Here is a 26,918-nt window from a genome sequence, read left to right on the forward strand (position 1 = left end):
TACGTTGACCTTAATCACTATGTTTTCTCAATTGTGTTAGGGAACAGAGACAAAACACATGCATATTATAGCTATTTGTTATCCATGGCATATACATCAAGCTATTGATCTTCACATCACTTGGGTTCTTTCTTTTTCTTTCATAAATAGACATTTGTAACTTAGTGAAACTGAACGGAAATAAAATAGAAGTTATGTTGAGTGAGAGTGATGAGAAATGTATGGTAATTATCTAACTAACCTACCAACCTAGCAACAAACCACAAACTGACCGACCAAGCAACCAAGCAACCAAGCAACCAAACTACCAATCTGGAACCAATTAATCAACTAACGACTGCAAATATCCGATAATTAAATAAATACATACATTATATCGACTTGAATGATGTCATTCAGTTATAAAGAATGAGTATACACACATACGCGACGGAAAACATTTCCCGCGGCAAATATCCGTGGAGAAATAATATGGCCTTTTCAGCCCTCCTGATAATTAAACCTTCAAAACTGGACACGTTATGTCAACGCAAATTGAAAACTCTCGTCACATCGACGTTCGGCTCTTTGTTGTTTTTTTTCGTGCCACATTTGGCTCGGTTGTCTCTGACAGTCTGTCAGCCAATAAAATGGTAGTATGCACTACCTCAGAGATGTATTAGACCCCTGTTATTTTGCGGCAGGTTACAGTACAAAAGACAGCCGTGTCGTAAAGAAGTACAGGATACATCCATATCGTTTGTTCGGGCCATCTTTGATGGTTTTCCGACTGAGGAAGATTTGAATAGGTTTCTAAGTTAAGAGTTAATTGGCCATGTTGGGACTACTTTCAAAATCGAATATTCTCATCTTTTTCGGAACCTTGTTGCCCTGTGTTCATGGGCGCCCAAATGGGGCCCCGGAGGATGCATGTTTCTATATGACCCCTCGTCACCTTCATCCCCATACGTCCAGAAAAGTATTCCCTCAGTCAGGTGACGGATTTTATAACATAACTGTATCAAGCAATACCTTCAGGCCGGATAGACCCATAAAAGGTAAGTAATTAAATCTTGCGACAAGATTTTGTTTGCATTCAAAATCAGAACGTTCGTAGCCTATTAAGAATATACCTAAATATATTGGTGGCAGGGTAGACAGTAGAACTGAGATCCTGAAGAGACTGAACTAATATAGAAATCAATATTCTCAAGGAGGTCGGGCAGGGGAACAAGGAAATGAGATTTTTGATATTATGGGACATATAGAAAGATAAAAGAAAGTTTTAAGGCGAAGAAAGTGCATTTTGAGCTTCTGCTTCTCCTGTTTTATGTAATTCCCAATCCTATTTAGGTCGGTTGTCATCACATGTTTATATGAAATGTTAAATTCTGATATGTTGTCGTCTCTGTGCGTCAGTATTATAAACTTAAATAAAGTTCAACTTTCTTTTCAACATTTGGTCCAGTTTAGCTATTATATGTACATCTGCGCATATTTGGAAATTTATGTTGTCCTATCTGTTTTATGTCGTCTACCCATTTATTGATGTGAAGATAACACAATGTCAATCGCTGCATTCTAGAAATTTGTTTAATTTAGCTTATATTTTTTCAGCAACAATTGATGCAATCCTTTAAGCACGAAGTCACTTATTGTTTGTAACCTATTAGGAAATACCTACACCATGTTCACGATGGAGGGGGGGGGGGAAGTAGTGATGGTGGGAAAGATATAGAATGAACTTGTTTGAAATAAGCAATAATAATAATAATAATAATAATAATAATTAAAGATCTGTTATACTGGACCATCGTTCTCATTCTAATTAAAGCACATATGTATAGATTTATTTCCAGCACGATTAATTCTGGATGAATAGTTACCATAAAGGTCATGCAACTCATGTCAGGTACATATAATATACATATGAAAGCAAAAGGTCTCTGTATCTAGTATGGTCATGACCATTTTCCGTTTTTATGAGTGGGTCAACAAAGAAGATCGATCATGATATTAAACTGTCGCACGTATCCTGAACAAGCAGATGATGGGACTTATATCCTAATATTGAGATCTAATTCGATTGCATCTAAGCACCAATCAATGTGTATCCAATCAGATTATTTTAGAACAGATTTAATTATATTTATAAAGAATCAGGTCTAGGTCCAATAGCATTGGGGAAATCATGGATAGTAGACAAATCTTCTCATTCACAAAATCCTTATTTAAACCCAATCACATCATTAACCGAATTTTGTTGAACTATCACAATCTCCGTGTGATAATCCACTTTGTCAGAGCTATTTCCTTCATCGTCATACTTTTTTAAATATAATCCTCAAACCGGCAAATACATTCTTAAATGAAATCTACTGAAGACCGATCCAAACGATTAGATTTTACCGCGGCCTTCTAAAACACAGCCTTATCATAAACGTATATGAAAAGAACAGTCTACGTTTTCGTGTATTTCTTTCAATCTGCATTTTATGTTTTATGACGTTTTATTTTCTTTTACCATTTCATAATTTTCTATGGATCTTTGCTGTCTCGTGTTCTTGGTTTGAAATGTAAAATGTGTGTCACGAAACATCACAAGTTTACCCAGAGATCTGCATTCTAACCGTTAGGTGAGGGGGGAATTTATTCGATAGTTATTTCATCTTTCTTCGCTATACACTTTTAGTGTTGGCGTATCAACCAGCGGTTTTAATCCTTGGTTCTTATCTGCTGGAATGCAATGTTACAAGAACGATTACTCCCGTTACACTTAATAATTGAACGATACATTTACGTACATAAAGGATAAGCAGATTCTAAAGCAGAACATTTAATATCAGTATCATTATCCCAAATGAATCAGAAAATGTTGTGTATTTTGGGTTTTGATTCTCTTCGCGCTGAAAGTAGCGGGGGACTTTGACCAAAAAAAGATTGCTTCTTTTGTATTGATTCACCCACCTGAAGAGAGTTGTGGAAAGTCTGGCTTGGCTGGGGGATGTATTGATAAAAGTTATTGTATTTCTTCATGGACTGTCTTTTCCAGAAAAAGTATGAGCTTTATACCATACTTTATTAATAAGGTGAGTTAATTCTCTTTCTTCGTCAATCTACGTGTGTTATACTAGTTACCGTACATTAATAATTCATGACAGCTGTCTAGTACGTCGGAAATGACGATATTCGGTTGAAAATGAAAATAAGATGACTGTTAGCAATGTGTCTTTTCGAACCTTTCTGACTGACATTTTATCTTGCGAAGATTGAATAAGAAACATCATAGGTAGAGATTTAGTAACTAGTATAAATATATTTGAGACTCGTGTGCATTCGCCCCTAGGTCATAATTATGTCGCATATTTTATTTACAAAATATAAGAAACTAATGATAAAATTGAATTAGTCTAAGTCTTAAACAAAATATGTATATGTATTTCCTTTGATTAAAATAATCTCAACATAATGGACAACAAAATACGTGTTTAAATGAACCACATACTAAAGCTGACCAAAAAAGAAACTAAAGAAATTATCTTTAATAATAACGCACACCAGCTTACCTTCACTGATTCGTTGTCAAGTAGGACAATAATTGGACTGAATATCTTGAGCCAAAGAGAGAATGACATCAAATCAGTGCCAGGAGTACGAGTTGAACTTTTTTTCTTAAGATTTCAGGGTGTTTAAAGTTGCCGTGCACCTTAAACCTGTGATGATAGTTTCATAGATCCGGAGCTCCGAGCCTTTCGTTCCTACGTAGAAGGCTTACGTGCAATGTGTAATTAAAGTCATTTATTGACATCAAAATTTGATTAAATTCCATAGTAAGAAAAGTTTTAAAACAAGGAACACACTCACGGTGGTACTGCTGTCCATAAGGGTACTCGGGTGCCCAAAACTACAAAGACGGTTGTCCCCAGGGAAAAATTAGCTCGGGTGACATGACGGGCATTCTTAACACTCTTGATAAAGCTCAAAGGTTACAATTCCAAAGATAGCATGTATTTATATGTACCTACTATTGCGTACCTGCTGTACCTTGAGAAAAGAGCGCAAGTGTAATCGCAACAAAACGGATAAAACGGCTGAGAGACCACACAAAGCTAACTTGTACGGAATTCGACATTTTCCAGAAAGCTGATATTATTTTTGCGAGTGTAAAATAAAAGCATCATTGATGGGAGGCACATATAATGTCTGTTTTGTGTGCGTTCTGAAAGGATTACAAATAATAAGCATTAATTTGTTAATTTAGATAAATAATATATTCAGCAAAGGTTCAGATATACTGATTACTTTTAGCGATAAGATAAGTAGCATCAGTTCTGATTGCAAGTAGGTTTTTAAAAGTGTCATGAAAATATAAATGACACGCAATTTGTGGGTAAATATGCAAACTTTGTTTTCGTATAAAATATACCGTGTAACCCAAAAATCTTGAAACGTTTTTAACGCTAATCCACGATGATTCTTCAAAACTAATCAATATTCATAGAAGAAGAAAAAATATTTAAACAGTACATGGTTACAGTATGAGTAATTATTTAACAGAGTCTACTAAAGGAATGGTAAAATTTGATTCCCATTTTAAAGAGCTGAATAAGCGTTCCAAATTGCTGAAAATGAAAGTATATTTTTAGACGGTTGACCAGGTGGCTTGTTGGCTGCATTAAATAACTATTTATTTCCCGCAAAAGCATGCTCTCTGTCTTTTCTTATTTAAATGGCCGAGCGAGAACAGTATTTTAGAATTCATTCAAAAGATTCTGGAAATTAGGTTGCTTATAAATAAATGCCAGTTGTGGAGATATTTTAAACCAGCCAAATCAAAGAAAGCAAACTGAATTAAATGAATAGTTAACTAAGCAGTCTGCTCAAAAGTGCACTTGAGAAACGAAAATCTCCATACAGTTTGGTTTAAGTCACGTAGGATAGTATAGTAGATATTGCTGACCTGCAAGCAAAATAAGCAGCATGCAAATATAGATATAAACACAAAAGTAAATGTTATATTTTCAAAATATTCCCGTTGTAAAAATAGAAGAAAATGAAATGGTAAGACACATTGCAAGATGCGTTTAGTCCTTAATACTGGAAACCCTGAAAAGACACCTTTTAAGACACGGTTTAAACACCAGAAAGTTAATATTTGCTGCAAGAGGTGAACATTGAATACGTTTCAACTTATTCTGAAATGAAAACTGCATGTAGTGGAAATGTTTATCATAACCTTTAAATAACCATGTTTAAGTATTTGACTCAAAATGAAATCAGAGATTAGGTTGACCCGTTACCCTATTTCATTGAGGAATACAATAATATACAGAAAGGATCAAAAGGAAGGATGAAAATCAAAAGTATGAATCAGCTTTGATTGCTTAGCAAAATATATATTCTGAACACCTAATTTTAGAATAAATTAAACAGTCAAATCATATAATACAATCTACAGTAAACGGTTACCATTTTAATTTTGCACAGTAAACCTTTTGTATCAATCAAGTAATTTTAGGTGACCCAGCATTTTGAAACACGCTCAACAAGGATGGCCAAGAAAGCACGTTCCAAAAACATGACTTTGTCGGTGTCAATAACAACATAAACTATACAAGATCTCCAAGACAAAAGAATGAGTGTAAAAGGTAAAAATGCGTTGAAGGAAAATAATATGATGACAGCTGAAAACATTAAGCTATTATATAAATGATCTGCCAAATTCACGTCTCTCTATTGGGCACAGTTGAATGTATTTACATATGTAAATGATCACAAGACCATTGAAAACCGTAAGCAAACCTAATATATCAAACATATAATAAAATGATACATGTAAAAAACGCGCTAAGGAGACAGCAATGAACACGATCTTCTAACAGGTAATAAATAATATTACGGAGAAAATAAACGGAAATATTTTTAAGAGTAGACAGTTGTTTCTTGCCAATAGTGAAATTCTGTAGTTTTATCATTTTGGTATAGTTTGTGTATCTATTTCTTTAGATAAACTTTGTTTAAGTTATACTTTTTCCTAGTGTATGCTTTGCTATGTTAGTTACAGAGCTCTCTGTTTACTTTATTAGAGCTATTGTAGGCAGTTTGGTACAAAGCTTTCTTTCCTTGGTATCCAATTACAGTGGATTATATCGCATAATGTTACATAATTAGCACTTGTCTTGAAATCGACTATGTTTAATTAAACTATTACATTTAAAGTTCTATTTTATTATCTTAAAGTAAAACTTCAAGCCATCTTGAAAGTAGTATATTTATCAGATTGAAATAATATTGATCTAATATAGGAATTTGCTCTTACAATAATTGAAGGGTGAACAATGTAAAACGAAACAAAATATACTATCAGTGACAAAACAGCAAAGAATATAACTTGGCAAAACCCAAATGACCACCATATAATTTAATCCGACAGACAACTGAGAAAGTTTCGCGGGATTATTTTTTAACTGTTGGATATTTAAAGAAAGGAAATAAATATTGTAAAACATCACAAGGTAAACCAATTAAGCAAGTTCACGAATCTCAAGAAAAATATATTTTAATAGTTGTTGTTGTGGAGGTATTAATTGTCTCGTAAATTTTATCATATAGTTATACTTTGTCACAGAAACTTCAACATTTGGTAACAGCTGTTAAAGATGTCGAAGTGCACAGTTACCAATTAGTCAAGTCACAAACGGGAGATAACACCATGTATGTCTCTTATTGCATTCTATCTGTAAATTTTAACGTATTTATCATATAATAAGCAACATATCTAGTGAAACATAAAATAATGAGAATGGGGGGGGTAGCATGCTAAATGTATGCGGCATGATGCCATAGTGGTAGACATCACTATGTCACCATCAAACGGGGATACTGAAGACGATTTTAAACTCATTATTCTAGTATCTTGTATCATTTCACAATTCAATATGTCGTTTCTAATGGGTTACAACCAGTTAAAGTGTTGCTCAATACGTTATTACTTTTTATCGAAACGACCGTAACTTTTGTGTAACATCCTGAATGGTTATTGTTCTGTGTTAGAAACAGAGTCTAATAAGCTGTTAAAACCAAATAATACACAGTTCAGCCTTTAACATCTACAGGGACAGAAAAATCAGTTGCAACTAAACTCCTTAAGCTCTCTCTTTCTTATATATATAACAGGATAGATTTCAAAGTTAGATCGATGAGCGAAAAGATACTAAGTGTGTACATTTTTCTTATGTGAAAATATTTGTATAGGGAATCTGTGCAAATAAAGACAATGCTGAATATATAACTGTCTAAAAGCTACAACATAATTTCAAGTAATAACTATACGGTGTTTATCACTACCTTCAGTGCTGAATTTTTAATTCAAGAGCCCTATAAATGTGCAAGCGTATAGTGAGCCTGATACGGTATGTGAGTTTCTGAAATCCAAAATATACATTTATTTTGATAAAATGAATGCTATAAAACAGGTTTTTGTGTAATTTATTGACTATGTAGAGCCTGTACCTGTTAAAATGTATTAACCTGACTTTGTTTCTTACACTGTTACTGGTCATATAAGCACTTCCTAATAGGCAAAATAAACATACTAATAGACCATTTATTGGGCTCTATTCCTAAGAGTTTATAGTGAATTGATTTGGTCTCCTTATGAGAAATGCGACAAAAGAGGACATATGTCAGGTCACAACTCTGCGTTAAACAATAAACGTCTACAAGAACATTAACAATAACTGCATCACAATATAGATGATATGATCGTATCGACTGATGCAGCTGTCTTTTATATTCAAAACCGATTTTGTGCTCAGATATGTAAGACTTTGGAGGGTTGTTGTTGTTGTGGGGTTTAACGCCATTTTTCAGCACAATAGGCTATACATGGCGGCCAGTATTAATGGTGGAGGAAGAACCCGGAAAACCCCGGAAAGAACCACCGACCCACGAGAAGCTACTGGCAAGCTTTCTCACATGCCCACATTTGGAGGATAGTAATTTCTAAGATATCAATACTTGGTGGAAAATGCAGGCAGAAAAATAACATCTATTCAACAGGCAGGTACTGAAATGTTTACCAGAAAAGATTCCGTAAATACTTATATGTCTTGTAGACGCAAAGTTTTTATTCACATTGAAGATCAAAACCTTTCTACTGCCTTACAAACATGTCAGGCTCGAACAAAATAATAGACACGGGACAAGCAACCGTGAATAACATCCAACAATATCTACAACCAACCGAGAGGAGGATAAACAGTTCGGGGCATTAGAGAGTGACATGGAGAAAAGTTTGAACAATCATCGGAAGACTAGAATACTTTACAATCTCAACTGGAACAAATGCATCAAGTATTGAACGATCGAAACAATGAAAATCAGCAAATTGTTTTAACACAAAATCTACTTATCTAAAAAAAGACAACTGATAATATTAATTATTAATAACACAAATTTGATTTGCAGCACATTTTATTAATGGAAAGTATGAGGTTAGAATAAAACGTTAATATTGTGCACACAATTGTTTTAAAAAATGATCTAGTGACTATACATTTTTTAACTATGGTGTCTCATAAACTCGATGCTATCCTTCGTGTAATATTAGACGTTGTATGTCTCAGCGTTAATGAACAATGAATCAATGCTAGTCAGTCCTATATTTATTTTTGAGCTTGTTGTAGTAAAAGGAATACCTTAGACAGTTGGATAATTGTAATAATGCAAAGCCTCTGTAAACCGGTTTTGGTCAATTTGATTTTTTCACAGTGGCATACAATATCTGCCTTACGCAAAGTCAATTTCATTATTTTTTCACCTGCCAGGTGATATATGCTTCTGGTATTTGAAAAATGTACTTTCATCTAGACTTATTTGAACTCTTACCATTTATATCACAATCTCCATCTATTTACCAATTACGTTCATCAACTTGAAAATGTCTTCTTGAAACCTTTCTTTACACCTGAATGTAAAGCTTGTAGGTTTCTGTTGTAAATTACATATTGGTTTTTGTTTTTCCAACGGCACGTTTGGTTTTGTGCCGTGACAGTCATATATCGATGCAAAGAAGAAAAGTAATAATTTGTCCCTAATTTGATTTCTTTATATCTCATGGGAGATGATTGAAATATTAAAACAGAATATCCTTTCGAGAACTGAGTGATCGTAATTACGGCAATGTTTTAAAATCCTCATTTGTATTCACCGAAAGGGCCGAGGGCACGTACTGCAAACATTTACATGCATATACCATAACTGACGCCACCAGACTCATTTCCGAAATATTCCTTTTTACATATCAGTTTTCACACATATATACGATTATGACCATAACAGAATCAGAAGACTTAGTCTATGAGAGAAAAAAATGCAGTGATGCTGAAAATTAATAGAACGCAAATAGACGATGTCATGTACTTGAGATAACTTTTGTACTAGTATACACCATGACCTAACATTAAGAGCGAGACAATAAAGAAAACGAAATCACTATGGTAACAAACTCAACAAGGCGTGCTTAAACTTAGGGTAAAACATTCATTCATTCGAGCATGTAATTATTTATCAATATATCAAATACTGAAACCGCGTATCCGACAGCTAACAGCTATGATCCTGTTCTACTCCTGCATAAAACAACTGAAGACCATGGTCTATTCTAACGGCTGCTACTATTATCTGGCGGCGTATTATGTGATCAGGATCTTTCCTATTCTAGGATGGGCAAGAGTTGTACACGAGTAACTACGGCAAAAAATATTCGTTGTGCACTACATATACGCGAATAAATATGGATTACTTTAGGCGCTACTTAAACGTGAAAGGTATGGTAAATACAGATCAGCGTGTACTTGAAACCGAGGAAGTGTGGTAAATAAATTTCAGTCAGTAACGATATATACACAGGGATATATGATAAATAAAATCGATCGGTACAACATATAATGATATACGAGATGAACAAGCACAATCAGTTTTTTCCCTTAACTTTCCTTGCGCCTCATTGGATATTAAATTAATTATCAAAAGACGACCGTTCAAAATAAAACCGTTTAGCGGATTTGTAGGTTACCACAGTGCATTACCATGTGTTTGTGCTAGTTTTGTGCAGGGATTGCACGTATTAGGTTTGAGGCAGGATGAATGTTCCCCAGAATTGTATGATTTGGTATTTTCATTCTGATGAAAAATTAATTGGTCTGGAAAAATAATTTAACTTTCAACTATTGGAATAAATCAACACAAAACCACTATTTAACAAGATAAACTCATCTTCCAATATTCTCACTTCCGCATCATACACTAATCCCCAAGTAAGTGTTCCAGTTATTGAATATTTCAAAATATGAACTTAATATGCTCAAGACAAACGTGTATACAAAACATATTTGACAGAATACTGGGACACTATGCAAGAACAGGCAGTTGCTTACTTTTATCAAGAAAAAGACAATACATGTACTTCAATAGTCTCTAATATTTCAATTTATCCCCCACCCACCCACCCTTCCAGGTGTTACATAAGCAAACAATAAAGCTGTCAAACATGACTGAATGACTCATCCAAACACAAACGTTTCACTTTGTTAAACACGAGAATCACTTGTCAAAATAGTGTCTGGAGGAAATATTCCAAGATAGATTTATTACTCTTTTCTTAAGATTACTTAAACAATTCCTGGTAACCTGTAACCCGTCTTATTTCATTCGCAAAACTTGACAAGCTGGAAGCTAATACAGCTTGATGATTAAAACCATGAGTCATATGCAGATTTAGAACTAGCACGTCTTGCTAAACAAATACTGAAACTTTGAACGTTCATTCAGCAACTCTCTTGTCTATGTAGATGTATTTTGAACAGACACCGTTTAAGAGGCCAAGCAATAAATTCTTCTCTTTTAGATGTGTAATACCTTGCTAAACTCGAGTGTTGTAGCGAAGTTGAATCTGACGGAGCACGGACATCTTAACAAATATGTTAACGGACTGAAATTAACTTTTTCCCAACCTCAAATATATCCCACCAGATTTTATTATCCCAGTCTTATTTCATTTCACAGTAATAATAATAATAATAGATCAACTAATTTTGAAATAAAGTTTTTTAAAACAGATTTCATCTGGATTAAACAGTCACTTACAGTTGTAAAACTCTCTCTCTCTCTCTCTCTCTCTCTCTCTCTCTCTCAGCCCCGTCAACGTCTAGGAATGGAGAACGCATGACAACATAGTGGTAACGGTATTTTATATATTTGTTTCCCTAAAGCTACATCAGTGTCTGAGATTTCTGTATGGCGGGTATTTTAAGCCTGCTAATTACTTTCACTAATTGATAGCTCAACTGAAATACTGAGGCTTATTATATGGATTACAGCCCATCTAGCACCGTGCGTCTGACTCCGTCCTTCGTGGTGCGACAGCTGTTGAATACAACTACTATGAAGTCCATATTTCCGATCTCACTTTTATCACACTTAAATTATAAGTTAAATAATCGATAGTGCGAACGAATTTTAATATGAACGACTACCACGCATATTCTAAAAGTGATATTGTGTCTGATTGACACACCTTGTTATCACACCGAGGTCCGATTATAATCACACTTGGAATGCAAGTTTATATTATCAATATTTCAAAGGCGTTTTAAAACAACCGCCATCAAGGCAGCTTGTTGAATTGATTAATTACTTAAAATCCACGTCATATGCTTGATGCAATTTGTATCACACCTGGAACAATATTGTTTGTAATCAACATTTTGGGCTAGTTTGAGTATATATGACATCAGTCGTGCAATATACGTTAATATCATCATCGTCACCACCACCACCACCTCCATCATCACCTCTAATGAGTTCAAATATGAATCACAGTCAGCATATTATTAAGTGGATAATCCGTCTAACTGACATAGATCGGCCATATTTCTGGTCGAATTTTGTAAAAAATCTTGAAATATAACTTTGTATCATTAATATCTTAGAATAGCTTGAATAGTAGCCATATCCATGCATAAAAATGAGGTATTGTGTATCTTATTTTGAGTTTGTTATCACTCTGGAAGCTTTTACTGTATAAACCAATTTACTTGTAGGTTATATAATCAAGATCTTGGACGAATTGAAAATGAGCGACATCCACGCTTATTAATGGTATAAGCTTGCATCTGATTGGCTGAGCTTGTTACCGCACGACAGGCTTCCTTTAAAAAATGGATGTGTTTATGTCATTACGAGATGTGACAAGATGGAGTATGAGAAACACACACACACAGATATATATATATATATATATATATATATATATATATATATATATATATATATATATATATATATATATATATATATATATATATATATGAATGAGATGATCTAACATCGGATTGCCAGTGTTACCTCATTGTGGGGTGTATATTTCAACATAATTTAATCAAGCTTGTTTTATAGGCCTACATTAGCATATCCTTCGACAAATTTCATTAAGAATGATAATTAATCAAACTTGATTCAGCTTACTGCTAAAATTGAAGATGTTAATGACATATCTATATCTGTAAATTCAGGTGACCGAAAACAGGCCCACTTGGTACTCTTGTTACTTATCTCGCCCTTCACTTTCAGAAAAAATACAGCAGTAAATAAAAACGGCCGCTAAAACGCATATCTGTGTTTCTGAATGTCTATCTTTATGTGTATCATCAATCAATTAAAACCAAACTGTCTTGGCTTCAACCCAAGTCAGACCTCCTCAAATTGCTGTCATCTGTCAAATCAATCACAGCTTTTGAGCAGTCTTCTACTGAACAAAAGGTGTGTATAGTCAACGGACACAAAGGAAACACAAAACAGTATGACTGGAAGATTATGGTCTAATTTATCAGTAATTATTGTCAGCCATTACCGTATAATGACCTCTGCAAACCAAGAACCAAAATGTTTACAGTACCGAGCTATATTTCGCTAATTGATCATGTTTTACGCTAAATGTTATCCATATATCATTTTTCTTTTTAAAAAATACACTCTGATCTGGCGAAACATTAAGTTTATAAGTTTGGAATATAGTATGTGATATTATGGATTTATATGGTAACGTTGGGCAATGTGTAGGTATATTTTGTCGCCGAAACAGATATCTCTTTCGACCGTTGTAGATCGGAAACAAAATACAAATTTCGTTTCGGTAAAAGAAGTATTTTTAAAATTAAAGATATGACACAAAGTATTGCCGTTCACAGCATGACAATTAAAGAATGAGTGTCACGCTCGAGAAAGTCGGTTAAAGAAGTAAACGCCTCTATATGTGAAGTAAATCCATATGGCGTTTTAATAATGATTTGCAGTAACGACCATTGTCATTAAGTATAAATGCATATATTTGGCCCAGAAAAGGTGCTGACCGATTCATGGTCTGAGTTGTCGAATGCTTCGTGGTTCCTTAAACATCGACAGATTGGTTTGATTTGTCGTTTCGTAACTATCAACAGATGAAGAAAGAAAAAACAGTGAGAGAATAGGAGTCTTTGAACTACTGGTCAATAAAGTTTGCTTTCTTAAGTTCCTTGTTGTGATCGACGAAATACAAAATCCCCAGACTGACTGCGGATTGTAGCAAGGTGTGGTGTAGTATGTGTATACAGAGACAGACACGTAGAGAGCGATCACAGGCCCTGGGGTAAAAAACACGCGGGCCTCTCCTAGTTCTTGTTCAAACAAAATTGTTCTTTTATAAAATTAAAACGTGTTGTTCGGCCGGCCCACCCCCACGGCCCAGGCCCTGGGAATATATCCTCAGTTGCCCCTCCCCCTTCTTTTCGGCCCTGTACAGAGGCAGGAATTCGTTACATACAGAGACGGGATCACGTGACCAACTATTTAACACTAACTTGCGCTTCAAAGCCCGCCTACATATAAAATTAAAGCTTTTCCTTCATCAAAAAGTCAATTGCCGTCTATGTGATTCCCAGAAGTTGTAGTAGCAGTAGTAGCAGGACGGCATATCATTTCAGAGTCAGCCATGAATCCATATCATCCTTGATTGGTAAAACATTAGGACTGTGCATGCCTGCACTAAATAAGAAAATTTAAAAGAAATGACAGCCCACTTATAGAAACTCAGATTACAGGCACCACCCATCAGACGTATTGTGTGCGTAGAAATATATCTCCCATTCGAAACGGCGACCGGAGTATTAACATCGCAAGTAATATAAATATATCCAAAAGTTTACAGTTGATAAAATATTTGATACATAGTCAAAGGGAAAATATAACGAAAATTGTTTCATTTGACTTTTATTAAATGAAATTGGACTACAGTCTCACATGCTTGTTGATACAAATGGATAGGAATAGTAGTAAAATTGTCTGCATACATATTTTATATTTTTTACCATCGTTATAATTGAATGCAACGAGCTTGCATGGGTAATTCAATATCTGAAATAAAACAAAATCTATAGGGTGGACACTTTTTATTCAGCTTTTCTATTTATAGAGATCTGTGCCATTTTCCAGTTGAATTTACAGTCAGTTTTCTGTAATGTAGGTCATGTGGGAAAATGAATTGTCCAGTGTAATTCCCCAAATTGCACGTGATGTTCTGAAAAACCCAATTAGGATCAATCCCAAGAATTCGCCTACCTGAGACCTTTCAGTGGGCATAAATAGTGTCGATTAGATTTAGATGTGTATGTGTCTAACAATGGGTTACTGTGTTCGTCGAAACTTACTATAACACTGTACCTCTGTTAGCAAAATGTCGACTTGAAGAAAACTAAACTAAGCATTGATAAATATCACACTAAATGTATATCGCATTTGCTGAAATACAATTTCTGCAATGACTTTAGCGTAGAATGGCAAGATACTGCCGAATGGTTAAGAGGGAAAATCTAGGAATTCGTTACATGCAGTGGTGGAACACATGACAGATAATCTTGAAAAGTAACATGAGGCAAACGTAACAGAATGCAGATGACTTCACAATAAAGAGCATCTGAGCCATCAAACACAGTCTTGATCACATCCCTTTGATTTTGATTGCATTTCTATATATGAAAATAGATATTTTGTAGATTTCAGTCAACCAGTTCGTATGCTAATGCGCGGAGACGATTACTAAAGTTTTGATGTTGTTGGTGTAGGTTTAAACGCCATTTCTCAGTACATGATAGGCTTATACATGGTCGGTATAACCGGTGGAGGAAGAATCTGGGAAAGACCTAGTAATAACCACCAATCTATTACTGGCAAACATTATCACTTACCCATATTTGCCGAGCCCGAGACTCGAACCCACACGGACAGAGGTGAGATGGTAGTGACCGGTAAAATCGAGCGCTTTAGATCATTCGGCCACCCTGGGCCGTTAAGGTTTTGAAGACCCATATTTCAAAACAGCTTTAGGGCAACAATATATTCAAAATAAACACAAGCTGTGACGAGAGTGCAAGGCCTTAGCAATGAGGAAAAACCAATTCGTATGAGTGAAGCTGTTGAAGATAATAAAGCACTGTATTCAAGAAAAAGAAATGTAAAATGCATCTTCATTACACTGTTTGTGGCTCATCTCTTATAGAACTTACAGTTCTGATTGACAAGGAGAGCTTTCTGACATATGTCCTGTCAATTTTTCTTCCTGTTGTAATTTATTTTTTTAAAAGAACGTATGTATTGTTCATACACAATTGTAAAATGCAAATTCTCTCTCTTTTTTCTCTCTCAATCTCTCTCTCTCTCTCTCACACACACACACACACACACACACACACGCGCGCGCGCGCGCAGACACGCACCGAGATGTGTGTGAATTATAGTTGGTAAACTTATTTCAATTCACGTGACAAAAGCTTTTATTCGCTTAAATATTTCTCTTTTCTCTTTTGTATGACTGACGATTTAAAATATTGAATGTGCAATGCTTGGGTTAATTTATTAGCCTCAACATATTTGTTAGCAATTTTGATGTTTTGTTTCTGTTTTTTGTTTGAAAAAGGCAAGGATTATGTAATTCTTCATGTCCAGGTGTACATGCGATTCCAATGTCGCATAACAACCAACAGACCGTTCCAGATTGAGACTTGCATCTATGGGAGTATATTGTGGATGCTCCAAAATATGAGAATTCGCATCAGAAGTGGTAAAATCAACAACATAGAAATAAAGAGACCACGATGAAACCGTTTGATACAAATAAAGTTTCATTAAACATTAGACCAAAATTGAAATTGGTCGTTTAATATGAAATCTTTGAAGAGGGATTTATTTGTCCAGAGTAAAGGTAAAACCAAATGCTTGCATCAAAGTCAAAATCGAAGTGACGGTAGATAGACTTGACAAATCGGTTTAATACATCCTTGTAGGAAAGATACCGTTTTAATACTGGAAGCTGAAAATTAATTAGTAGCATATGATTTCTAAGTCTAAACTTCCACATTTAGTAATTACACAGAAAGCATATGTCTTATGAATTTAGGAGTAGTATTGGAAACTCAGCGTTAGATGAACCGAGATCAAACATAATTTGAAACTCGAACCAATCTATTATTAGGACACATAAATAATTCTTTTCTAAGATCATTTTTCAAAAGATGATGGATTAATAAATACTGTCATTAATAATTTAAACATTTTAGAACATTGCTCTTGGAATATGAGTATGACTGGATCCAAATTCCAAATTGTGTCAAAACTGTTGTTATCTTTACTTTCCTTAAGGTTAAAACTTATTTTTTCTATCTTATCAATTTTGATTTTTAAAACAAATATATAATTTGCATGGATAACTTAGTTTATAAAATGATGAAAATCACAATTTCGAACTTATCTTAACAATAAATTGATGCGCAATCTTACATCTATTTTTTTATATTTCTTATAGTATGAAAAGTTTAATATGTCCAAAGAAAATTCAGATATGCCAAAACTTACGTCCTTGTTAAAATACTGTTAAAAAACTCATGTCTTTGTTAAATCATTGTGCTGAATTTGCTATAAGTTACTCATTTAGAACGCAGATAGAAGAGCCTAGGTTTTATTGAGCTAATGAAGGCCAAATTAAATGACTATATTAATAACTATATAATCAGAGAGGGAAATTTCCATTTAGTTATAAATAAACAGATAGAACAATACTAAATCACAAAGGAGTTTCAGTTAACAGTAATGAGTTTAGATTCATCGCTGTTTGAAGAGAAATTCACGGAGAAAAAAGAAATATTCACTTGGTCTGGTAGAAATAATAGATTGAGGCCTACTTGTTTATTTAATTTCTAAAGGGCATATACAAGACTAGGTAATTGAGCGGATCGTTCACTATTTAAATGTTGTGTAAATTATGGTGTGTGTGTGTGTGTGTGTGTCTGCGCGTGGCAATGCGTACACAAACTTATCTTGTCAATTGCTTTTGCGTTCTGTATTCCTAGACAAAATCAAGTTCAATAAACATCATTATCGAGTCTGCCCTCCTAGCCTGGCAATTTTAAAAACGTTGGCTAACTGTGGTTTAATATTACGGGTATTGCTGCTGTTAATTCCAGTCTTTAATTGATATCTTTAATAAATATGTGGCATAATGGAAAGTGTTTGCCTATAATTTGGTCCATATGTTTAATGCACTTAATTTATCAATGATATTAACACCATAAAAAATCGCTATCTGACAGGAAAATAAACTAGCCTGGCAATTAGATTTTAGAACTAATTAGTGAAAAAACAGATTAGAATTATTCACTTGATTTTAACAAATTATTTTTTGAACATTTCTAAGATTCTTGAGAATATAAAGCAAGATAAAGGATAAAACCCAATTAAAACCAAATATAATTGTCTTGAAAAGGGTTGGGAATATTCCAGAAAAAATCTAATGTACTGGCTTTAACGAGATTTTGATGTTGTCTTGGAAATGCGACACTCTTAACGTCACGACTATAATAATAAGAGTATCATGGTGAAAGCGGAAGTTTTGTTAACATTATGAAGAACTGCTATACACATACACCATTAGAAATCTTGAATAAACTCCGTATGACGAAATTTGTGCAGAACATATTTCAACAGAGTTCATTGTGTTAACACACACACACACACACACACTTATATATATATATATATATATATATATATATATATATATATATATATATATATATATATATATATATATATGTTTGTGTGTGAGTGTGTGTGTGTGTTCACACACGTATGTATGTATGTATGCATGCATGCATGCATGCATGTATGTATGAGATATATGCATATTAACTGAATGATCGAATATCCGATTGATTGATCAAATCTCTGATCAATCGATTGATTGAATCATATATTAATTGATATATTCACAAGATTAAACGATTGATTGATCTATTGATGGATTGATTGATCGGTAATCAGACAGATCGATTGATCCATTAATTGATTGATTTATTGATCCATTGAGTGTTTGTTGGATTGTTTGATTGATTGGTTATTTTTTAATATATTGATTTATTATTTGATTGATTAATATTCGGATTGATTGATTGGAAATTATTTAAAAAGGTGATAGAGGTCAAATTGTCTTATGTTAAAAACGCTGTCCATCCAGGAACAAATGGGTGTTTAAGTTTTCAAATTCCTGACAAAATTATATCCGAACATTTGTTTGTATTTTCTGATTATATCTCCAACAGGTTAAAAGCTGTTCTTAAAATGTTGCTTTTGAATGAACATACATCGACCTTGAATACACGACTGTATACAGACAGATACATTACAAACAAAAATGTAAACAAAAAGTGAATGACATTATTTGCTACCTCTACATCACCATAAGTTGTACGGCATCTCTCTTCACATCCTATTACATACCCGTCATATGTACCTAATATATAACATCCCTCATATGCAAATAGCTAATCCCTCATATGCAAATAGCTAAGACATATTCAAAAATAAATCTGCTTGTCTATGCATCCCTATACAACAATTTTGGTTTGTGAAGCATATCCTTACCAGACATGGTATTGCCTTATAAAATGTATTATAATTCTATAAATAAAACTATAAATTAAGTTTGACTACTGATAAAGAAAACATGCTTGTCTGTTGTAGCTTTCTCTAAGCGTTCTTCAAATTTTAAATCTCCTTAACTGCAAGTGTACAATACGCGTGTCTCTTTGCTGCATAATTGGAAGCAATATTATAGATCTTTACGTTTGATGATTGTTTATTTCATCCCAGTGACATTATGGGGTCCACCTTTCAAGGGATTCATGATGGTGGCAGCAGAAGAGGGAGCGATAGACTGGCCCACCGGCATATTCTATCCGGAAAACAGAGACGCTAAAACTTTATATTGTCTGGACAGAGGGGACACCGTTACCCATTCAAACAACAGCTATAAAACCGAGGTGTCTGTTCTTTGGTACGGACCTGAAAACACCAATCTTGACCAAGTACAGTTTATGTAAGTACCCATATTTTTGTATTAAGTGTAATGTTCTCTCATTTCAGTAGATAGGTTAAGCGCAATGTAAATTGGTAGGTTGAAGTATGTATGTGTGTTTGTTTGTCTGTATGAATGTATGCAGGGACCAATGGAGGTTGGTAATTAACTAGGGTAGGATAGGTAGGTAATGAGAAGGTAGATATTAATGTTTGGTGTCTGAGATAAATGTGTCTTCCAAAATGGAGGAATGAGAATGTAAATTTACGCTGCTGAACCATTGCTTATTTGTAAATAGTCACTTGGGTTTTCCTCAGGCGTAAAGAAATGCATTGAAAGGTTTAACATAAATGTGTAGTCCAGGACTCTGAATGTACCTAGTACTCTAAAATGACTAGAACTATCAAACTCACAAATTAATGTTTTCCTCATATTATAATTTTTTGCATAAAGCTAGATTATGTTGATTTTAGCAGATTGTTTAATAAAGAAATAACGTCGGTATATGGTGATAATGCCCATTTTCTTACAAGATTATACCTGGTTAAAGTGTACGGTGCCTTCATATTATTTTGCCGTTGAAACCGAGTTTTGATTTGTTTACATGCTGCTCCACAACTTTAACTTTACAGATTAATGAATGATAAGTCTTTAACAATGCTTTGACTTCTGTCTATATCTGTCGATATATTTTCAGTCCTTTCGACGACTGTGAAAATGACAATGTGCTTGCATTATTCACATTATTATTTTAAGGAGAGGGGTGGGGTTGGTAACTTTTAAATAGCTGCCATGCATAAAGAAGGACTTCTAAGAGGACTACAAATGTGTGTGTGTGTTTGTTTGTTTATTTGTTTTCGGTTTGTTTATGTTTGTTTGTTTATTTTAATTGAACTATAAATACACCAAAAAAGGAGAAGAACCGTTGAACTCACCGAAATACATTTTATAATAAATACATGATCCTAAGTGAACATGGTGCATTTGCGATATTTAACATAATCGTCATGATCACTGTATTGAAACCTTTACGCCAATGCTTCCCTTGAACCGACTATCGTATTTAGATCTGATTATTGTTGAAAGTCTTCTATTTACATTTAGTAAACGGTACAGATGAGACAGCTAATATGGCCGCCATGGTCGTTTTATATTTTCATTGAAACATTTCCTATTATATGTAGTTAATCCAATTTGAAATAGTACGTCTAATTGACCTTGCGAAATAGATTTAACAACTATGTTGAAAATCATGGTACTGATATTCATCCTGGACAAATGATTCATCTGAAACATCACAATGACACGATGTTTGCTCAACAGGAACATGATTAGATTTTCATGTCGATACTTCTTTGGAACTGAAGGTCATACTAGCATTGCATCTTCATTAAATTTATTCTTATGATATGCACTTGGTCCCAATTTATAATGCAGATCTGAACTCCTTCGTTGCTTCAATGGTGCACACCATGCAAATGTTATTATCATTAATCTCCATGAACGGATAGTCGTATCAACGTAATTGTGTCGGAATGGTTATTTATATATGATTCCTAATGAAAACTTCTCTGATCAGTATGCTAACATGACAAACGGCTAACATGGCAAGCTGCTAACATGGCTACCGAGGTTTCCATCTTGTTGTTGCTACTCCTCTTGAACAAGTGGATTTATGGATATAGTGTTTCAGTTGAAACACGTCTTGCTGCAAGTAATTGGTCACATTTGAATATAATATCGAGCAGATCACACAATACTGCCCCCACAGCCGTCTTAAAAATCTTAGTACCAGTGCTCTTCTGAACGGTAGGCTATAATGACATGTAATTTCGGTTGCCACTCTGATAATTTGAAAATCTTGCGATTGTTTCTCCTGATGATCAGATAGCCGTATCAGTGTGAGGTTTTCACGGAAACTTCTTGCAATGTATAGTTGGTACTATTTTGACTATATGGTATTACGTAAAGTAACAGAAAAGAACAAAAGCCAACCAGTATTGTAAAAATCATTAAACAGTTTATTTCTCTAGAATAAAAAGTGACAATGTACGAATAGTACTTACGGTATTGCAAATCAATTCCCAAATAATCCTAGAATTATTAACACGAATCCTCATCCTTAACGTTTTGAATAAACATTAGTGGTATTCCAAAACTAGTCCAAGACTGGAAGTGGTGGCCTGTGTCGTAGTGTTGAGCCAACATATTTGGTTGAATCATAATAATACAATCCAGGAAAATATCCTTATTTGAATTTCACTTTACATCCAAGTCTTTATTTCCAAGAATGCTATTTGATAGCAGTTTGTATTTCCAGAGAAGAATAACTTGAATAAAATAATTTGAATAAATAAATTCCAGCCCAAACCAAATACTAGACAAAACAATAATACAGCTGACTCTGCTCAGATCTTACAGGACGAATGGTATTGTATTGTGAACACTGCATATAAATCCCATCGACAGTGTACACACACAGCTACGACGAGCCAGGTTCTTTAAGGTTTCTTGGCGTAAGTTCAATTTTAAGGATTTTTATAAAGTCCGAATGCCTTTTCTTTCTCACTTAGCGTGTTTTGTCACCTACACATAGAGGGGAATGGAGAAGGGTTTCCAATGAAATTGTGTGGCATTTATAATTCAAGTAGAAAGCAGAGATGAATAATATTTTGTCTCGCTATTTTCATTGTGTAGCCTACTGTTGAAACAATAGTTATGTATGCGTATTAATGTGCTTTGGGTGTGTGGGTTCGAGTGTCGGGTTAGGTCAATATGGGTATGTGAGAAAGCATGCGAGTAGTTTCTCGTAGGTCGGTGGTTCTTTCCGGGGTTTTCCAGGGTTCTTCCTCCACCAGTTATACTGGCCGCCATGGATAGCCTATCTTGTGCTGAAAATGGCGTTAAACCCTACAACAAAAATAGTGTGCCTTGGGCGGATCACAGTTTAATATACCATCAGAATTGATATATACAATTGCATTCCTTTCAGGTATTAATGAACGAGTCATTTCGTGTGACCCATGTTTCTTAGATATGAAACACGAGCTAAATGCAAATATGCTAGAATTTTTTTTTCTTTGCAGAGCAACTATTGTTGTCAACGTTACGACGTACTATACAAATATCAAGTCCGGCTTCCTTACTCCAGATCCCAATGTAGCAGGTATGAACCAAAGTGCAGTTTGTGCATATAGTGTTTGGTGTGTTTGTAAGTGAGACAGACAAACAAAATAATGGACAGATGGATGTTGGCTACCATACGTAGACTGATGTGCACGGTAGTGGAAATATGTGTTGCGTATTTGTGGGTTTTATTGAGAGATATAAATAAATACAATTACAGGAAACTATAAACAGAAAGAATAGATAGATATATATTTATGTGAATGACAATGCATTTCTTGTGCATGTGTTTTTGAGAGAGAGAGAGAGATATATCTTCTCATACTCAAAGACAATGTGTGGCCCTTGAATAGTGCCAGATTAACTCATTCCAGGGTCCCAAGCACTAAAAATAGTATGGTGCCCACCAAAATGTGAACATAAAAAAAGAAATATTAAAGGGCTAAAAAGGTGGGAAAGTACCAAGATTGCCATCATTCCAAATCAAAATACTCGTACATGCAGATAGGGGCCCCGATTGGCCGAGTGGTCTAAAGCACTCGCCGTTACAAGTCACTCCATCTCATCTCTGCGTAGGTTCCAGTCTCAGATTCAGCCAATGTGGGTTTGTGAGAAAGCCTGCCAGTAGCTTCTCGTCGGTTGGTGGTTCTTTCAGGGGGTTTTCCCGAATTCTTCCTCTACCATTAATACTAGCCGCCATGTATAGCCACCTATCGTGTGCTGAAAAATGGCGTTAAACCATACAACAACAACATCATCATACATATAGATTGAAATTATCTTCTTTCTCGATCGAAATGGTCATATATAATGCATTCAAATGTATCAAAAATTATTTTGAATTTTTTTTCTGGGACCCCTTTTTAGGCTGGTACCCTAAGTGCGTGCTTAGTGTGCTTAATGGATAATCGAGCACTTCCCTTGAAGATAGGTAAATAGCATTTGAAAGGTTGTTGTGTGAGAGAGAATATCCGTGGTTTATGGGAAGGCTAGGAAAATTGTATTTTTGATCAAATAAATGTTCGAGACAGACAAACATGTACAAAAGAGTAGACACATTTTAGAGATCGCAGGATCAATTCAAGGGTGGACATACAAATAATATAAAGTTGTGAGTTTCATCTTTTAATTCAATTCGCCTTTTGATTTTAGCTCTGAGAGCACAACCTGGTGAGGGAGCGGCTTCCATCGCCGACCCTTGGTTAACGGGTAATGCGGCAAGCACGAATAGAGGAGTAGCCAGCGTATGGACCCAGCGATGGGGTGCAGGACGAGGAAGTGGTGGCTCCGGAGGTGGAAGAAGCCAGTGGGTGAATCCCTTGCTGTGGAAGAAAAAGTGATAATTAAGGCAAACCTTACGTCTGTGGAATTCTTGTCACCTTCTCATCACTCAATGCTACATTATTACATTGTCTGTAACACTGCATTATGGCTTCAACGTAATAATTGTATATCTCTGGAAAATGTGATGTATCCAAGCTTTGCGTATTCATGTAATTGACCTCGTTAATATTTTCATGTTGATATGTCTAACTTGCAGATTAAAATCAATACATAGGAGAAAGATCTCCATAACAAATTTAAGCTAATTATATATAAACCTGTAACAAATGTAGTTTGATAATTGATATTGTGAGTGTCTGTTTTATTTAGCTGGAGTTTAGTGGCGGCTTGCGGCTTCCAGGTTTACAGGGACGCCGTTCTTTAGTGTCACCCTCACTTTACCACAGAGAACAGTTTTTGTGTCCATTGCCTCCACTTCTCTCTCGTAAATATGTGTTTTCAAGAACTGTTCCCGTTAAGCTAAGGCGACACAAAATACTATGAAACATTCAGCAAATAAAAAGAGCTCCCCAAGACCCTTCCAGCCTCGTACCGCCACTGGCACAGTTTTCTGCATTGGCCCTGCTTCGATTAATCGTGCACAAAAAATATTGTCTGCCAAAGATAGTATCACATAAGTGAATATTGTGTCTGTAGTGAATTCAAAATTTTCTTCATTGTATCGCCCTAATTTCCATGTGACGATGTTTAAGCGTATTGGAAGAAAACCTAATTATCCGGAAAATAATTTAATATATTTAACATGAGTAAAAAGAGAAGAAAATGACATTGCTTGGTGTGTGCTTCATAATCTTTTTGTTTATTTCCAGAAGAGCTAGACGGCAACTTATTCGTTTTATCCATTTGTGATGAATATTCATAATTACTGATTTATCAGTGAATAGTCGGAACCCTTAAATTTTGAATTGTTGATACATGTATAATATAATATATATTTTCATTGGCTGGCATGATCACATGACTATTTTTATATATAAATATGTCTGTTATAAGATATGCAATGACATGTACCTTCAAGTACGCGCTCATGCAAAGCTAATTTACTTGGAATAACAATATTTGACTCACAGTTATCGGTAATTTAGTGGCATTTAATCTTGAGTAGCGGCTGTTTTGAGAGTAACATTTACCAAAGGTCATCTTGATTTCAGCTTCAAAATCCACGCTGTAAGCATGTAAATGGATGTACTGATTCACGGTTGTACTTTCAGTAAAGGACTGATGAGGCAGATATCATGACTTTTAATGAGTTTTAAATAAAGAAAAAGATTAAATAAATCAAATATTTTCATTGTGGTTATTCCGTTTTGTGTTTTGATCAGTCATATCTATCGTTCCTTTAAAACAAAGATATGCATGCAGTAACTGTGCTCATCTGTTATGAAACCTGATGCTCGTGTTTTCTAGTTTATTTTCCGCGGCGCAGGTCTGAAATATAAATTATGGTATATGGGTTCGAATAGCGTGGTGTTATCACAAGTGGACATCTACTCTTCAAATGCCGTAATTGGTCAGGTCCCGGGTTTACACTATTTCTCCAATGTTTCCTCAAATTGAAAACTTGCATTTTCCTACTACGAATATTTTCAATAATATAGGAAGTTGTAGAACAATTTAAAAAAAACGAAAGAAAAACATCATTTTCAAATGGTACACCTGGTAATATATATAATCTTAGCAAATGAGTTAATTAATTCTTCAAATATGAGAAAACAAAAATCGTCACATTTTCCTTAGAGATAAAGCAAGAAATTTCAGAAGAAATCGATATATCACTATTGGATCCTAAATTTAGTAAGCGCTTCAGTGAATGTTCATTGTAACTAATTATCGGCAAAATATGTTTAAATTCCAAATTTGAGGATAAAATCTTAAATTTTCATTGAAACTGGAGATGACATTTTAGTCATCTAAAATACGGATTTTAATTGAGGGAGTAAAATATGCATCTTCGATTTATAATCGGCTGTGAAAAATTACCTACCTTAAAACGTGATCGCTATTTGGCAAGAGTTTCTCACGACTTGAACTGTGTGATTTATGTTGCCCTTGAATTTAATTCTCTTCCAAAAAGACCATGATTCTGAGATTCACTAATGAAAGAAAAGTAATTTGGAAATTATTTAGTAATATATTCCAACTTATTTGGTGTTTGTGATGGCACATGAAGTGTTTTAAAACTCTATTCTTTTAGGAATTGTGTAAACATTATTGCTGTCCGTTTCAAACAGAAACAATTAGTTGATTTTTGCCATGATATTCAAGCGAAAGTGTCAAAAATGTGTCACAAAACCGATTTCTATGCAAAACATATTAGGACGGGCACACGTGCATATAGATGGTCAATGCGAGAATTTGAAACAACTATCACATTCGTGGTGAGACAAAAAAAAAAACAACAGATATCCAAGCATTAATTATAATCAGTCACTAGAAACTAGTGCCTGTTACCTTTGCCATAATCTCCTGTACCTAATCCGACTAAAATCGTTCTCCAAACATAAAAGAACAGTTATCTGGAAAATGACGTCTTCAATGCTAGATCAGTGCCTATACTGTATTTGCAATAGTAGAAATACATATGCGAGAATCATTTTCATTACTTACATGAATGTGTGTGTGTGAGAGAGAGAGAGAAGAGAGATTAGGATTTGTAACGTAGCTTTAATTATTGTTCAGTAAGATCACTACGATGTCTGCAGTGTGACAGATTGTAGTGATGTCTAGCACTGTGGCTAGATGCCACATACATGTAGCATAATGTCCCACCCAACAACATTATCATGACACCAGGCCGACCAGTCCTAACACTAACCTCTTAATGCTGAGCGCCTAGCGAGGCAGCTGTTAGTATCATTTTTTTAATAAGTCTTTGGTATGACCCACGACCTCCCGTTTCCGAGACGGACGCTCTTACTACTAGGCCACCAGAGCGGTACCTTAAATGAACATGGGACATAAAACATGAATTTCCAGACAACTTATGATTTTGACGTGCACATCACACTATTGCTGTAACTTTGTCTTG

The 26,918-nt window shown here is 34.6% G+C and overlaps 1 protein-coding gene across 1 annotated transcript; it reads left to right on the forward strand.

The window, feature by feature from the left end:
• Positions 1 to 641: 641 nt before the first annotated feature.
• LOC149781592 (putative defense protein Hdd11) lies at positions 642 to 25,181 on the forward strand. The gene is made up of 4 exons (XM_089935645.1): positions 642 to 1,037; positions 19,216 to 19,441; positions 22,507 to 22,586; positions 23,699 to 25,181. The coding sequence occupies exons 1-4, from the start codon at positions 815 to 817 to the stop codon at positions 23,884 to 23,886; spliced, it is 717 nt and encodes a 238-aa protein (XP_089791771.1). The 5' UTR covers positions 642 to 814; the 3' UTR covers positions 23,887 to 25,181.
• The last annotated feature ends 1,737 nt before the right edge of the window (positions 25,182 to 26,918 follow it).

The sequence above is a fragment of the Sinohyriopsis cumingii genome, chromosome 15 (assembly GCF_028554795.1).
Source record: "Sinohyriopsis cumingii isolate HCF-2022 chromosome 15, ASM2855479v2, whole genome shotgun sequence".
Lineage (NCBI taxonomy): Eukaryota > Metazoa > Mollusca > Bivalvia > Unionida > Unionidae > Sinohyriopsis > Sinohyriopsis cumingii.

Coding starts and splice junctions, on each gene's coding strand:
- LOC149781592 (XM_089935645.1), top strand. CDS start 815: ATGTTGGGACTACTTTCAAAATCGAATATTCTCATCTTTTTCGGAACC. Junction 1,038..19,215: donor GCCGGATAGACCCATAAAAG/GTAAGTAATTAA, acceptor ATTTCATCCCAG/TGACATTATGGGGTCCACCT. Junction 19,442..22,506: donor CTTGACCAAGTACAGTTTAT/GTAAGTACCCAT, acceptor TTTTCTTTGCAG/AGCAACTATTGTTGTCAACG.